This window comes from Protobothrops mucrosquamatus, unplaced genomic scaffold, assembly GCF_001527695.2.
Source record: "Protobothrops mucrosquamatus isolate PMUCROS unplaced genomic scaffold, P.Mucros_1.0 scaffold_50, whole genome shotgun sequence".
NCBI classification, from domain to species: Eukaryota; Metazoa; Chordata; class Lepidosauria; order Squamata; family Viperidae; genus Protobothrops; species Protobothrops mucrosquamatus.
In genome coordinates, this window is record NW_015386126.1 from 1,281,254 (window position 1) to 1,297,472 (window position 16,219).

At 37.4% G+C, this 16,219-nt stretch overlaps 1 protein-coding gene across 1 annotated transcript in view; it reads left to right on the forward strand.

The window, feature by feature from the left end:
* Positions 1-1,337: 1,337 nt before the first annotated feature.
* Positions 1,338-16,219, forward strand: part of SLC23A2 (solute carrier family 23 member 2) — a 28,101-nt gene continuing 13,219 nt past the window's right edge. The window contains exons 1-5 of the mRNA XM_015811506.1: positions 1,338-1,585; positions 3,015-3,113; positions 7,424-7,540; positions 8,979-9,136; positions 12,736-12,824. Coding sequence (XP_015666992.1) covers positions 1,481-1,585; positions 3,015-3,113; positions 7,424-7,540; positions 8,979-9,136; positions 12,736-12,824 — 568 coding nt within the window. The 5' untranslated portion in view covers positions 1,338-1,480. The remainder of the gene's footprint in view (positions 1,586-3,014; positions 3,114-7,423; positions 7,541-8,978; positions 9,137-12,735; positions 12,825-16,219) is intronic.

A 16,219-nucleotide genomic window follows, 5' to 3' on the forward strand; every position in this document is an offset into this window, starting at 1 on the left:
ATCATGTTTAAACACACATACGGGTGTGTTTTTAGAACAGGCCCGTTATTTAATTCGATTTTAAAACAAACTATTTATTACCATGGTTTTTAGTATCGCCTGTTCACCGCCCTGAGTCCTGCAAGGGAGATAGGGCGGTATATAAATTTAATAAATAAATAAATAAATGTTTCATTCTGTCCCTCCTTTTGCATCCTTTAATGATTCCATTCCACGGTTTCTTTGATATTAGTGTAACTCTTGTCCCACGGTGACTTGGCCCGCAATGAGTTGGCCATGGCGAGTTGGCCATGATGAAGCTTCTTGGATGAGAAGCAAAATGTCTTCTTCCTCAAGGAAAAAAAACACAATCCAGCTGTCTTTTGAAAAAAACACCTTTGAGACAACCATGACACCTAGATGACTGAGAATCTCCATAGTCGCGAATATTTTAACAACTGAAATCTGGGCTTTTGTAGTTATTTATTTATTTATTTATTGCAAAAATTAGATCCTTTTTAAAAGTAATTGATATATTTTTATCTGTCTTAATTTTAAGTTGAAACAATGTGATGTTTTTGGTATAATTGTCATAATTGTAACCCTCAGATTAATTGCAGTCATATTTTGGAGTCTGCTTCTATTTTGATTGGAAACACTGGATCGGATCAGCTGTAAATAGTGACTTTAGATTTCTGTTGTATCCATTGTAGGATAAGAGCTATGTTAATCTATCTCAGGGTTAGGCAAACTGTGGGCCCCATGAGCCAAATCCTGCCTCCCAACCATTAACTATAGTCCGTGAGCTGAGAAAGCAGGAGAGAGGGCAAATGACAGACCGACCGCAAGGCCCAGCCTCGGTCAAGCTGAGGAGTGGGGACAGGGCATTTTGGGCAGTGATGGCCATGGCTTGTGGAGCAGCCAGCCACTGTTGCAGAAGCAGAGGTGGAAGGGTGAGCTCTTTTGTCCCTTTAGACAAAATGTTTGGTGACCTCCGATTTAAAAATTCAGGAGGAATCTGTTAACACATCGAAGCTCCTGAAAGATTTTTCGTCTGAAAAGATGCTACCAGATGTCTTCTAATTTTTAGATTTTTATTGATATCTGTTCTATGATAGATATCTTATGGATATCTTATAGATATCTATCTATTGAAAACAACTTGATGGCATATAATCAATTGGTATCGCCAAAATAATTTGGGAGGAAATTGTCATTAACTATCTTATGGAAGGAAATCTTAATAATTGACATTTGTCATGTAAATAATAAATAATAGGAACCCGGCTCTTGGTGAAGATTGTAAAATGCTTGCAAATGTCTTTTCACTGCATTTCATCTTTTCGTTTCTAGGGACCATAAAGAGACAGATGGGGTGCAGGACCTAGTGCTAAGGTATTCCGATACGGCTCTTCTCCGCTGCTTTCCTTCATACTGAAAACTCAACGTCTGCCCATATAACTTAGTCGCCAATTAAATTTTCTAAGTATTTTGGAAAACCATGGGGATTGGCAAAAACACTACTTCAAAATCTGTAGAAACTGGAAATCCAGCAGAGGCCAAGTATGAGGATGAAGCCAAGCACACTGCTTTTTTTACATTGCCAGTAAGTTAATGTTTAGAAATGTTAATTTGCTTTTGGTAGTATTGTGAGGCTGGTGCATTTCATCTGTGTAGTCTTCCTTAGAAGTCATGTTGGGTTAAGCTCTAGTTCTCCAAAAAGGGAGTCATGGAAATACATTTTTACGTGGCAGAACTTTGAAATCAGCATAGATAAGTAGTGTCTTGTGATGTGCTTTTCACTGATGTCACAATCCCTTTCTGACAGGTGCTTCCTCTGAAAGCTTTTGATTGCTGAGTTTTGAAGGAGGACAGTGTTATAAAAGCTGTCTGGGTAAATCAGATCTATTGAAGGATAGAGTTGAGTGTATTTTTGAGCAGGAGGAGTTAAAAGAAACAACCATTCCAATCTTATAAAATTAATTTGACAACTGCTTATGAATGACTTATTTTGTTCAAAAAGCTGATGCAATAGGTTGGCTTAATTGGATTGCTCAAGTGACCACAGTCTTATCTATCTGAATGCATTAGATGAGATTAAAAAGATTGCTTCCAGCTATTCCTAAGGATGTCACAAAGCTTCTTTGAAGGACTGCAATTCATTGAAGGTCATTTGAGTACTGGTTGCCGTACCACAGATTATCCTAGAGATGAAAATGATACAGAAATGCATTACTCAAATCCTTTAGGGCAGGGGTTCCCAACCAGGGGTGCGAGATGATATTCCAGGGGGTGCGAAAATTTGGGTTTAGAAGTTTCAAAATTATAGTGTATATGCATAATTTGTTATTTTGAACCTTTGTAAGGGGTGCGAGAATATATCAGAAGCACACTAGGGGTGCGGGATATTGAAAAGGTTGGGAGCCACTGCTTTAGGGAATGGAGCAGCTAAAAATGGCAAGGATGTAAAGGTGTAAATTTATGCATCGTGTTTAAGAATTAAAAATAAAACACTTGCATAACATAAAAAGTAAGGTAACCCAATAAAACTGTGCTTTGGGTGAAAGGCTCATGATAAAAAGAATCTATGTTTAGTATAGATACATATCTGCATATTTAGTACTTTATAATTTTAAAACTACACATTATATTGGAATTATTCATTTGTCAAATTTAGAATCTACATTATAATTGTAGTTACATACTTCTATATAGCAATTGTTTCTCTAAAAATATTTTTTAAAATAACAATCATCTTGATTTTATTAATCCGTATTCAGTTAACTTTGATTGCAACAGACAAAATCTGATTTAATTCTTCACTCCAAATAACAGAGAAGTTTGGATAGTTACTCTCTAATTTTGGAAACTTTGCATTTTCAGATTTTTATTTTTGACTGATACTTCTTACCCCCAATTAGTCAGCTAAGTCAAAAATCTTCTTTACTTTATGTTGTTCTCTGTTTTAGTTTATATCCTCTATAATTATTTTAGAGTATTACTATTAATTAATAATTATAATTATTTTTTCTTAGGTTGTAATAAGTGGAGGAGCAACTTCAAGTGGCGATCAAGATACAGAAGACACAGAACTCATGGCAATCTATACGACAGAAAATGGAATTGCAGAAAAGGTATCTTAAAAAGTAGATTAAACTTAACATCTTGATAAAAATGAACTGTCATAATTCATTTGTACATTTGCTCAATTTGGCTCTGAACAAAGCCCTATGGAGTTCTTCACCAGTTCAAACTGATTTCTGTTGAATGGAATCATTAAAGGAGGGCCAAAATTACTATTCTAAGGCTATATGGCTTAGTAAAATTAGGCTTGGAGATAAATGAAAATAGATGAAAGCACTCCCAATCTTTTCTCAACCAGAGCAAGAAAAAAAAAATCTATAAGACTGCAGGCTCTGATAAACTACAGAAGGAAGTGAATCAGAGCCTTTTGGCTGATAATAATGAAAAACAAAGCTGACTCATTCAACCTTGTTTATCATAAAATGTTTGTTTGTTATATCTTGGTTTGCTGGGAAAATATCCAGTAATAGTGTCATCTTATCATATGAAGACTTTATCAAGCAGATGAAGCTAATGCAGTCAAAGACTGCTTCTGCCCTTGGGCCCCAGTAGTCATGAATCACAAGATTGTTGTGGTTTCTGCTGTAGCAAATTGGATGCCAGCAGTGCCCTTGGTTGGATTCTTCACGTTCTGTAATCTCCACCTGATGGGGTTATAAAACCTTCAAAGGTTTTGTCAGTCCACTCCCTTCAGTTCTGGTATTTATGACAGAGATTCTTGTCTTCTGCAAAAGCTTCAAGGCCATGACTCTTGTAATACCTTTAAAGCCAGGGGGTCTCACTCTTGGCAGCTTAAAGATGTGTGGACATCAACTCCCAGCAAGGCTGACTGGGGAATTCTGGGAGTTGGCGTCCACACAACTAAAAGCTGCCAAGATTGAGAAACACCGATTTAAGCAGCTGGTGAGGTCTAGCCTAAATCTTCTGAAAAGGTAAATCCAATATTGCCACATTTAGAATGTTGCAAAGTTTGGAATATTTCAGGAAAGTGTGGGAAGCAAACAGAACTTAAAAAATTAAATTTCATGGAAGTCTTCTGGGAAGGGCATTATATTTCCAAAATCTCCCCTGCGCTCCTCCCTCCCCCAATACCTTATTTTTTAAAGGATAAATATGATTAGGATTTTAAATCCTTTTCACAATTACAAAGGGTTCACCTGACTTGTATAATTTGACTTATTTAACCCATTATCCTGACTAAGATGCCATGTAACATGTCACGAGTCATCATTATTTGACTTTCAAGATCAGATTGCTTCCTATGAGATTGGCATTTGTGTTATGTCAACAGAATTCAGTTTCAAGTGGATTGCACAACTTTAATGTGCAAAGTTATAATTGAAAATTTTCAAGTTGTATATTCTAGGAAACATCCAAATGCTGAAATTAGACGGTCAAGTGGAGGGGGGGGGGTTACATTTAAAATAATGAGATTTTTGGATTTATTTTTGAATTAGGGCAAAGTATGTTTAGTTCTTTACCTCCATTCATTTTTCAAATTCTGCTTTGTGTTTTTGATCCTCAGTCAGGTAGAATATCTTGTAGAAGAGTTACCACTTTCCACACATGATCCCACGGTCTTCAACCATAGTCCTGATCATCTTAGCTTTGAGAGCAGGGAGGGTGCTAAACAGAACTTCTCAAGGTAGTGACTGAATTCATGCATTGCCATATGGCAGAATAGGTTGGCCACCATTTATTTATTTTTTTAAAAAATAATTTGTTTTACAAAGAACAAAAACTAAGTGCAAAAGAAGCAAAGAAAGAAAGAAAAAAGCAAAAGTGCGGAGGAATAAAAACAAGTAGAAAGGTCATCTAATCCATCTCTCCGCTTGGTGGAGGAACTTCTAAAGCATTTTAGCAGATGACTTTTTCGATGAAAAGGAACATACCATTTCATGAGGCAGCCTATTCCACTGTTTGACAGTCCTTAAATGTCTCCAAATATCTAACCTGAATCTCCTTTACTGTGGTTTGAATGCAATTGCCTATGTTCATGCAATCATTAAGCCCTAAATCGTGATTTTCAAAGTGCAGTGTCTGTGTCCTGGTATCATATTGAGTCAAACCCAAACATACAGCTATTTCCTGGGCTCAAGTTCCTCCCAGGTAAAGTTGCACCTTGCAGTGTAGGTTTTCTGTAAGCTCTGTTGTACACATTCTCCTAACTCTTTTGAAAACATGGTCTTCAGAGGAGGTTAGAGATCTGAAGTTTGAGTTTAGCTGTTTCCTGTAGGAATCCATTGGCATCAGCTGTTTCCTAGTGGGACCCACTGATACCATGCCACTACTGTGGAAGGGGTTGGGTTCTGGTGCCTGAAATGACTTCAGCTACTGTGATAGCTTCAGAACATGCTCTCTTGTGAAATAAAAATTACTCCTTTGTTTGATTTTCTGTTAATCCATTTGATAATGAACACTGCATATACATATGAGGAAATATGAGGAGGAAGCTGCATGTGCTTAAATCATATGGACCGATGGTTTAGAGCTTAAGAAGTCATGTTTGAAACAAGATACTCTGCAATCAAGTATGGATTAAGTCAGCACTTTTGTTATATAAACCAAAGTTTCAGCAAAATCTGAAACTGCTAAATTAAACAAATCTTCCCCCCCCCAAGGGCTACTGCCAATAAAAGGTGTTAAGGGGTGTTCCTGTTTTCACAGCCCTTAAATAACAAAATTTTAAACCATTTATATGAAAATGGCACCATAGCCTATGCAAAGCAATGGCCTTTTGAGATTTGCAGTGAATATTTATTTTGGCTTTAAATCTCAACATGCAACACACAAAGCTTACGCTTTTTCATTTTGTGAGCTTCATATTATTTTCTTTGCTCTTTTTTCTCTATCCATCTTCTTTTCCTCTTCAGAAGTGTACTGCATTAGATAAGTAATCAATTGCTTGCATTAGAAATTAATAACTTCATTATTAAAGAGTGAACCACTCTCCACTTTTGGACAAAGAATTGTGTGTCTTCCTTGCTGACCTTTCATATTCACTGCTTATTTATCTTCAACATTGTTCCTCATATATTTAATTTGACCTCATGTAGTTTTTGGAAACTATTACTTTCAATCTAAAGCCTTAGTAAACCTTGAACTTGAAAAATCCTAGGAACTAATTGCAGAAAAACAATACCTTGGGTCTTCCTTTATAGAAGTGAAGGAAAGGGTACTCCACCAAGTCAGATCGTTTCGGTCAGTATTGGCCATGCCAGCCTGTAACTTTCCACTTAACAACTGCTTCATTTAACAACTGCAGCTGGAACTGATGTCTTAAGTCGGTGTGGTCATGTGAAGTTGCACTTAACTAACTCACTGTGTAGCAACTGAGTTACAGCTTCCAACTGCGGTTGCTGAGTGAGGATTAACTGTACGTGTAAAGCAGATCTCGCACAAATTTAATCTTCATCCTTGGTTTTATTATATTTGATTGCTGTGTAGTTTTTTGTCATAATTCTTTTGCATATTTATGAGGCCTAAAAACACTTTTCCACTAAGAACCTCAAAAAGAACTCTAAAACTCAGATTTGCCATATAAGTGTTTATCAAACTTTACACCTCATTGTCTTCCCTAAACTCTGAACCTGTTCTAGCCATGATGTGATTGACATGAGGCACATAGCATTTTTCTTACATCAACAGAATTATAGGTTGTAAATTATGGGAAATATTTGTGTCCAGTTTGGAGGCCCTTAAGAAGGATTCAGACAGATTGGAGGAGGTTCAGAGAATGTCCAGGGGATTGGAGACTCCAGTCCTATGCAGAGAGCTTAAGGAAAGTGGTTGTGTCTGGTCCTGAGAAGAGAATATGGCTGTATGGTAGCATACTTTAGTAATATTCCACATTATCTGTCTATATGAAGATCAAAGTTGAATTAGTACTAAATGGTCTCTTCCACGCCTAGGGTTATGTTTCTAGCAAAGCTATGTATATATTGAAATAAATGAAAGCTCATTAGAAAACAGTAGAGTACTGTCATAAATCATGGAGTCTGGATCTCTTATGCAAGTGTAATCTTTCTTTTTTCCAGAAAATATCCCTTAACCTCTAATCTGCCATCTACATTTCTTTGTGTAAACAGTTGGGCACCACAATCTTTTTTTGGCACAAGATATGTGGTGATTATATCATAGGAACAGAATAATGCTTTGCTTATATGTAAAGGCAGAGGTTGGTTACGTTAAAGAGACGGTGCCCATGTAGTTTGGCTGATTACTAGAAAAATAAAAGGGTTTTTTTTTTGCTGTGTGAACTGATAGTGCTATGCAGCAGGCCACAGGACTTCTCAGGCGTATCCCAGTAACATATTAATAGACTGTTGTATTAAATGGTGGCTAATTTAATGGTTGACAGAGTTCTCTGGCAGAAACCCTTGACAGCAGTGGAAGCTCAGACGCACAAAGAACAGACATGATCTACACAATTGAGGATGTTCCGCCCTGGTATCTCTGCATATTCTTGGGGTTACAGGTACAATTTGTTCCAATATATTTTTCATTGAAATGCTAGTGAGCAGTTAAGTCAGAATTTAATTTTAAAGTATTGTTTTTAGAATTACTTAGCAGGGGCCTCATGGGAATGACACTTTCACAGGACTCGTATCTGGCAGAGTAATTCAGGCAGCAAGAAACTACAGATAATTTATTCCTGGTTTCCTTCTTTAGTATTTTCTTCTTGAACAAATAATTTCTGCATCACTATATGAAGGCACACCAGGTTATTTCAAAAAACTTTTCCAGACGGCCTGAATTCTGAAATTATTTAGGAATGTAAACCGTACCCCCTACATTTTTTGTACTTGGGAACTCCACCAGGGTACCCAATTGTGCAGTCTTCACAGTTTTGCAGCCAGAATGCTTGTCTTCTAGCAGGGGGGGAATGTGTCTGGATGCCCTGAAGAGCAGCAGGATGGAAGGGAGGCTTTAAGCATGGATACATTCCATGAGAATATTCTCCTGCCCAGTTCTTGAATAGAATGAAGGGGTCATATGTGAGCATGTTAAATAAATAATCCTCTAACAAATTTTTCCATTTTAGTGGGCTTGCAGAGCTCAGCTTCCTATTGATCTTATACTCTGGAAGTTAGTGAGAGGTTATGCAGGGACATGCTGGAGCTGGCTTATACCAGCCTGCATTGGTGGATGTTAAATTTTCTGTAATTTTGTAAGCCGATTGAGTGCAGAGTGAGCCAAGATGCTTAGTGCACTGATCAGCTGTCCCAGCGGTTAGCGGCCTGGCTTGACAGTGGCAATGGAGCCAGCAGAGATGGTTGTTCAGCACTTACCAGTACAAACTAGAGGTTGCCTTTGATTAAAGATTTTGGTTTGCCACACTAAGAAAATTGCTGAACGTGAGAATAAGTTCTTCTGGTGAGAAGAATTCAAGAGAATAAAATTGGGGCTTTTCACGTTTCGTGCAGTATCAATATGCAGATTGGAAACTGCTTCATACAAAGGTTAACACTTTTGATCCACCTAATCTAAATTGACTACTTTTGACTACCAAAGAGTTTGTTCAAACTCCGCTGTCTGAGATCATTTTAATAAGTATGAGATTTTGATTTTTCAGCACAAAGTCTGAATACGTAACTGAGTTGTGGTCTCCTCCCTAACATCTGCTGGACTCTCCCCAATGGAATTTAGTTAATATTAGGAAACCTGATGGCATATCACTATTTTTTATTTTGGACTGCCATTTTCTAATCCTTAACTGAGATCATCAAAGTGTGTTTCTTTATTAAGATAATGGTTATTTTCTAATGGATAAAACTATCCATACAGAATTATTAATTGTCTTGGTTTAATCGTAATGGTATTGCAAACATAAGGAAAGCAATTTACACAGGTACACACACACACACACACACACACACACACACAATTAAAAAATAACCCTTTGTTCTTTGCAGCACTACCTGACCTGTTTCAGTGGCACTATAGCAGTGCCCTTCTTGCTAGCAGAAGCCATGTGTGTTGAATTTGATCAGTGGGCCACCAGCCAGTTGATTGGGACCATATTTTTCTGTGTTGGAATCACAACTTTGTTGCAAACAACGTTTGGGTGCAGGTGAGTTACTCTTTGGTGATGTGTTAACTGCATATAACATTTCCCATGAACTCTGGGCAGTAATGCTGATGAACAGCATTATGTCTTGATTAAAGGCATAATACTTTGCCTGGGGAGAACCAGCTTCAGGTCATCTTTCAACTGTGAGACTCAAAGGGTGGCTTTGGATTAGGCTCCATTCCTAGGGTGGTTGTGAGGTTTGAAATAAGGGAGAGGTCTGTGTAAACTTCCTTTAATTGCTACAGAAAGGATGGATATAAAAATAAAAAATAGATAATAACATGCTGGCAAAGATGATAGGAGTTGAAGCCTATGTTGTCTGGCAGATTGTGACTAGCTGCGAGGAATGAATGTTCAGAAAGCTCCTTCAGAATGGGGATGGAAGTATTTAGCTTATGTAAACAAATTTAAAAGAAAAATTGTCTAATTTATATTTCAAAATTTCAACTTGCCAACTAGCATTCGTTCAAAACATAATAATTCAGTAATAATTAAACAGTTCAGGAAACAGGCAGATAATGTGCAAAATTAAAAACAGTCATATTTGAGTCTGATAATAAAATGAAAAACATTACTTAAATTATACCAAGTGAGTTGAATTAGTGCCTAAATTAATTAGCAGCTGCTCCCCAAATTCTCAGCCAGAAAACTTTTCTTAGTCCTGGAGTCTGAAATTCTTCCAGCAGAGATTAGAAGGAATGAAGACACTTTTATGCTCCAGGTACCTTTCATTTCCATGTAATGATCAGACCAAGCATTCTTTCAGCACAGATAATAGGATCAATACATTACTGTACAGGCGCTTACTTCTGGCAAAAACCACCTCATAGTGAACAGTGGGTGTACCGAACAACAGCTTCAAAAAAAGATTGGAAAATTGGGTGCAGTCTTATGATGATCCATTTAAAGACCATCATGGCTTACAAGCAAAGTTACTGGCTCAGTTATGGTTGTAAGTCAAGGACTACCTGTATATTATATACTTGATATTAGGAAATTAATGATCAAAGCAAAATAAGTTTTAGATTTTCTCTAGTATTAAAACCATAGAATTTTCCATTCAGTTATAATATTCTGTTATTGTAGGGGAAAAAATGATGTACACTTTTCACCTTTGTACAAGGGCCAAAGTATGTTAAGTACCTACATCTATATTATGTTTATTCTAGGCAGGATATTAAAAAATAACATGGAAAAATAACAAAAGGATGAACACAGCCATATTTTACTTTAGGTCTAGCCCCTCCAAGTATGATTTTATTTTGAAGCCTTTCTTTCAAAAAATATTGAGTATATTTACCTACGAAAGAGAATATCGGGTGGGGAATGGTAACTCAGTAGGATAAAAAAGGCAGGCCGGTTTAAATAAACTAGTGAAGGTTATTGAAGGATACCAGCCCAAAGAAAACCTCCAGGATTTGCTCAATATCTTTCTAAGTTTCCTGGATTAGAACAGGCAGTCTGAAAAACAGGATCTTGTGAAAGAAGCAAAGTGCGTACTTTTGCTTGCCCATAAGGTTTCTGAGTTGGTCCTTTTTCTCAACCAAGGTGATGGTATAAAAACCAGAAAGCCAATAAAGATTGTTACGAATTGACCCAATGAGGACCCAGATTGTTGGGGGAGGAACATGCTGACTCTGAAGCGGTATATAGGTCTAGGTGCTATATATAAAGTCTTCATGAAAATAGAAGCCAGAAAAGAGAGCATCCTTTTTGCTTTTTAAATCATTATCAGTTAAGTATTGTTACTGATAACTAGCAGTCTCCTCATACGAAGAGAAGAAAGGTGTGCCAAGGGTCACCAAAGCTCTCCCTAGTTCGTCATGCTGTTCCTAAAAAGAGCCAAGCAGGTTCTGGTGAACATCTACCTCTCTACTCCTTATTACCAGAAATGTACACAAGAGGACACCTGTTGTAGAAATTAGATGGTTTCTTTTTGAATTGTTTTGTTAAGCAAATTCTGTTTGGTTTGATAAAGGATCAAGCCTATCATTCTGGAATAATTTTGGAAATTATCCTTTAAGAAAGAACAGTCTGATTTTACAAATATTTTGCAAATATTGACAGCATGCTGTCTGAAGAATTTTGGGGGTTGAATCCACACATCCTAAAGTTGTGAAGCTTGAAACAGGCTGAAATCAATCGTTTAGGGAGTGATCCTGCGAGAAGGAGAGCTTGCTTGCAAAAAGTAGAGCTTTACACTCGTCTTTCTTTCTTCGTAGATGTGCTTGTAAGGATCCTGTGATTACGCAATGGATATTTAGTTATTTGATCATTCCGGATGCACTCCTTCTTTTAAAACCTTTTTACTATTATGAGCCTTTGCAAAGCATTTTAATATGAAAGTCAAAAATGTATGTCTCTCACCCATCTTGTTTGTTAAGTGAGAAGATTTTGTCCCTCCCAAAAACAGTTGTAATTATGAAGGAAGATCAGCTGTATCCAAAATAATCAAATAAACAAATGGTAAAGTGAAAAAAATACATTCAGGCTACAAAACTGTAGCCAGACAAAATTTGGCTGTAGTATTGATGCTAGACAAAATTAAGCTGCCCGACATGGCGATGTATCCTTGGCATTCCAGTGCCACAGATCTTGATCTGTGACCTTATAGGAGCTGCCAATTTCCCCCCCAAAAGGAATGAAAGGACACAGGAAAGAAACTGTACTCTTTGATTTCTGCTGATTGCATGTTTTATTGGCCAATAAACCTTGATTCTAATCTGCCGTACTAGAACAGATTGAGTCATGAAGAAAGGCAAAGAGTGGAGTAAAGGATTCTATGTTGTGCACTGTTGGGGCAGTTTCTGTGGATTCTTGTGGAAGGAGGGATCCATGTAAGATGGAGTCTTGTCATTTTAAGACTGTGAATATAAGAAAAGCCAGAGAAGTTAGGGGAAATTTATGGCCAGCATTACTTTCTGTTTATGCTCTTTGCCTTACCAGAGTTAGCCAGACAGCCTTACCCTCTGGAAGAATGCAGGAAGAAAGGTAATCCCAAAACTGTCCAGGACTAAGGTGTTTAGGATTCCCTAGATTAAAACTAAGAACTAGCTTATGCCCTTGGAGTGATTTATAGTAAATTACTATTACTGTCTGTCCCATTCACTGTTATCATTTAAATCAGGGGTCTCCAGACTTGGCAGCCTTAAGACTTGTGGGCTACAACTCCCAGAACTGTTCAACTCCTAATGCTAGCTGGGGAATTCTGGGAGTTGAAGTCAACAAGTCTTAACGTTGCCCACTTTGGGGTCCCCTGATTTAGATAAAGAGGGAGGTCTCTGTTTCATTGATGAGATTGTTGTCCTAAAGGCCTTTATGATTTTTCAAAAACCATCAAAGTAGTCCACACAGAGCCTGACGTCAACTCTTTTCCTTGTTCTCTTTGTTGGTTTTTGTGATTTGGTCAACCGTAGAGTAACTCTTTAATTTTTCATTTTTTATATTGCTTGGTATTCATATTTATGGGCACTATAATAAATTTAGATGAGTTAGATTTGGAAAGATAAATTTAAATAACTAATAAAACTAACATTGAACAGGTGACTCTTCTTGCATGCTGTGGCAGTGTTTTAAATGTGATTTTTTGCCTCTTTCAGGTTACCCTTGTTTCAGGCCAGTGCTTTTGCGTTCTTGGCTCCCGCTAAAGCCATCCTCTCTCTGGACAAATGGAAGTGTAACAACACAGGTGAGCAACCATCCTTTCCCTCCGTGCCTTTGGTCATTCAGGGCAAGAGCTGAAACGGAGGAAAACTTTTTTTAGGCTGACTCTGATTTATAACAGTCTTGAGGGGGTCTTGCCTTTACAAGACCAGAATTGTTTACCAATTTACCAATTGTTTACCAATTCTATAGCTGGTCCAGAAGATCCCTGAAGGAAAGACAGAACAAAAATGGCTTTTTGATGCAAATTTCAGGGCATTTCTCCTGGTTTCTCAAGGGACAAGCAGCACCCATTCTTCCACAAGAATTTCATTGAAATTGTTCTTGGGAGGAGTTTCTGAAAGTTGGTGGGTGGGGAGAACCTCATTGGCCAATTTACTTATTGAGGCTGCTGGATGGTTTTGCAACACCTTCAAGTTCAGAGGCAATAAACAGCCAAGGAGGAACAGCAGGAACAGAATGTTCCCAGGGGTTTGGGAATACATATATATATATATTGGAGCCCTCAGAGCTTCCTGAATTTAGCTGAATGTTGACATTGAGTGTCAAGGATTCAGAAATGGAGAATACAGGAGATCTAAATTGCATTCTATAAAATAGGATATATACACTTCAGCCTTTATAAACTAGGAGAAGAAAAGGGGGAAAAACCTTCATTTTGCATTATTCACCCACTGGGTGAGCTGTAAATAAATTGCATCAAGTATAATGAACAATAATTAGTGAAGAAAGTTTTATAAACAATTATTTAAGATGGTTTGCTTTTAATCATAATTAGAACTAGCTTGCCTAGTTTAAATATCCTGGGCAAGTTTCAGTCTAACTGTTGACAGACCTGCCTGAATGAAAGGTGCTGAGTGAACACCCTGCAGTTCAGCTGAATCAATATTCCCCTGTCTATGCTGGATTAGTGCCCACAATCCAGCATGGAAAATGCTGCATTAAACAGGGGCTTCATTATATGCAAATGTAGTCATAAAATAGAACTAGTTCCCAGAATTGAAAGTTAGACCATATATTTTGCTTTCAAACTTTCAAATTTAGTTTTCTATTCATTATTGCCAGATAAGTCTTGCACACATTTAGGTAATTGGAATTTGGCAGATGATTTTGATGATATAAGAGCAGTTTAGTTGGACTGTTTCCCCAACCTAAGTGCAGAATATAGAAGTAAAAGCCCTTTAGAGGATGACGAGCACTTATTATAAAATAGCAATGAGGTATTCCACAAGTAATTGGCTTGCATGAAGAAAATGTAATCTGTTAATTAGATGTCAGATGGATCAATCCCGATGACTCAAAGCATCATGCCGTAGGTGCTTTGCTTTGAAGTACAGTAATTTGGAATCAGATCAATTTTCTGGTTCCCGAAAATATCAAAGAAAGATTGTGTGAAAAAAATGTGCAGTGGTGATGCCGTTAATGTTTGCCTTTTATTCTCCAAGTAATTGGATTCTGAAAACTCTGTGATTGTTGTCAATTTGCATCATATCATCATAGAGCCGGAAGGCACCTTGGGGGTCTTCTAGCCCGAGTTTTTTTCTAGATCTCTGACATGCTGGTCTCATGTGGTGTCTTTTGTTTTTTCCCTCTGTAGTATTGGGTTTGATTGGGCCTTTAGTATTTCGTTTTTCAGAATTTTCTAAGCATCCTGAACTGTTTTCCCCTCTAGGATTTCCACCTGTAGAATCCTTTCTAATCTCTCTCTTAATTTGTTGAATTTGGCTCTCTTAAAATCTAAAACACTAGCGCAGGGGTAGGCAACCTTGGCTCTTTTATGACTCGTGGACTTCAACTCTCAGAATTCCTGAGCCAGCTGGTTATTCAGGAATTCTGGAAGTTGAAGTCCACGAGTCATAAAAGAGCCAAGGTTGCCTACCCCTGCACTAGTCGGACTTCGTTCAGTTCCCCGTGGCAGATTCTAGTATGACATAATCACACTCCTTCAAAATTTCTACAACTTCCACTCTCTCCACCATTTCATCCTTATTAGGATTAAATGCAGTATCCCTTCTCTGCCTTTTGGGTGACAAATATATCAGCTGGGCACATCAATTTGCAGTAGTCATGTATAAGTTAGGCTTACTATAGTTGGAAAAGATGCTACCTGATTCCTGATTTATTATTTTTTGGGACTAACATGGCTCTCCTGTAATATCTAACATCAGGCTCCTTTTTCTCCCATTATGAGCAGAATAAATAAATAATCCCTTTAAGTAAAAGTGTTAGCCATTAAACTTATATTAAATTCTGGTTTTTATTTTCCAAAGACAAAACACAGTCAGTAAAGGCAGCTGAACAAGAATTTGATTTTTTCCCTCCAAACTAGACATTTCCCAGAGAAATCTTATTTTGCATCTAGAATATCAGCTTTTGAAATACCAGGTTTCAAATATTAAATAAGAGGGAAATGTGTTACTATTTTCCACAGTTATCTTGTTAGGCTGCCAATAGGCACAACAGCATGTATAGGCATAATCATATTTTACTTGAGATAGGCCCTAGTATTTTGGCAGTGTTCCAGGCTCTTTTCCAAATGAGTAGCTGTGAACATGCATGAGTTTCCAAATTTCTAGAAAAAGAGACTTTCAGAGTTAAGGTCAAAAATTCAGATCACGTTCACATATTGTGTTAAGCCATAATGTAGTCCATTTAGTTTTGGCATTTGGTGTATTTGCAACCCCAACTATTAGTACATGATAGTTAAATAATAAATCTGACTGGTTGCAACTTCTTTAATAAATAGTGCTTAGTATGATGAATAGCCCAAATGCCTAAAATGTGTATTTCTTATAATTGCATCAGTAAAGCTTTCTGGATTCAGACATAGATTTTCTCCGCACCATGTAGAAATTCAGGGTATGGTACAAGGTCAAATAATGTGATTATAGATTTTAATAAATCAGGATGGTGACATTGCTCTTTGCCTTCAGAAGTTAATTGGGTAAGTAGAGAACATTTTGTTTATAAAGGGATCTCTTGTTCTGTCTTAGAAGCCATCCTCTAAGCAGGAGGCGTCAGACAGGAGCTGTTATTACAGTCTAGCCAGCCAAATTAAGAAACGACATTTTTGTGACATAACACACCCGAATCACATCTGTGCTATGAAATCATCCTCCGGATCATCCAAGTGAATCTGTGCCTCTTTGTGCTCACTGGAATAACAATGCCCATTCTGGAATAACAACCGGTTGTAGCAGCACAATGTATGAATGCTATAAATGCTGCCTTCTGGGACCAATTTTTACTTACCATGAGAAAGCTTATAGTGATGGATTAGAAGGAACCTAGCCATTGAGAAGAAGGTAGCCAAAGAGACAAACTCAACTGGTGGAAGGAAAATTAGGTTAGGGAAGGAGTCAGGCACTTAGAGCTGGCTAAGCGAAGGCCCTCAATTCATCCTCCATCTTTCTCCTTAAC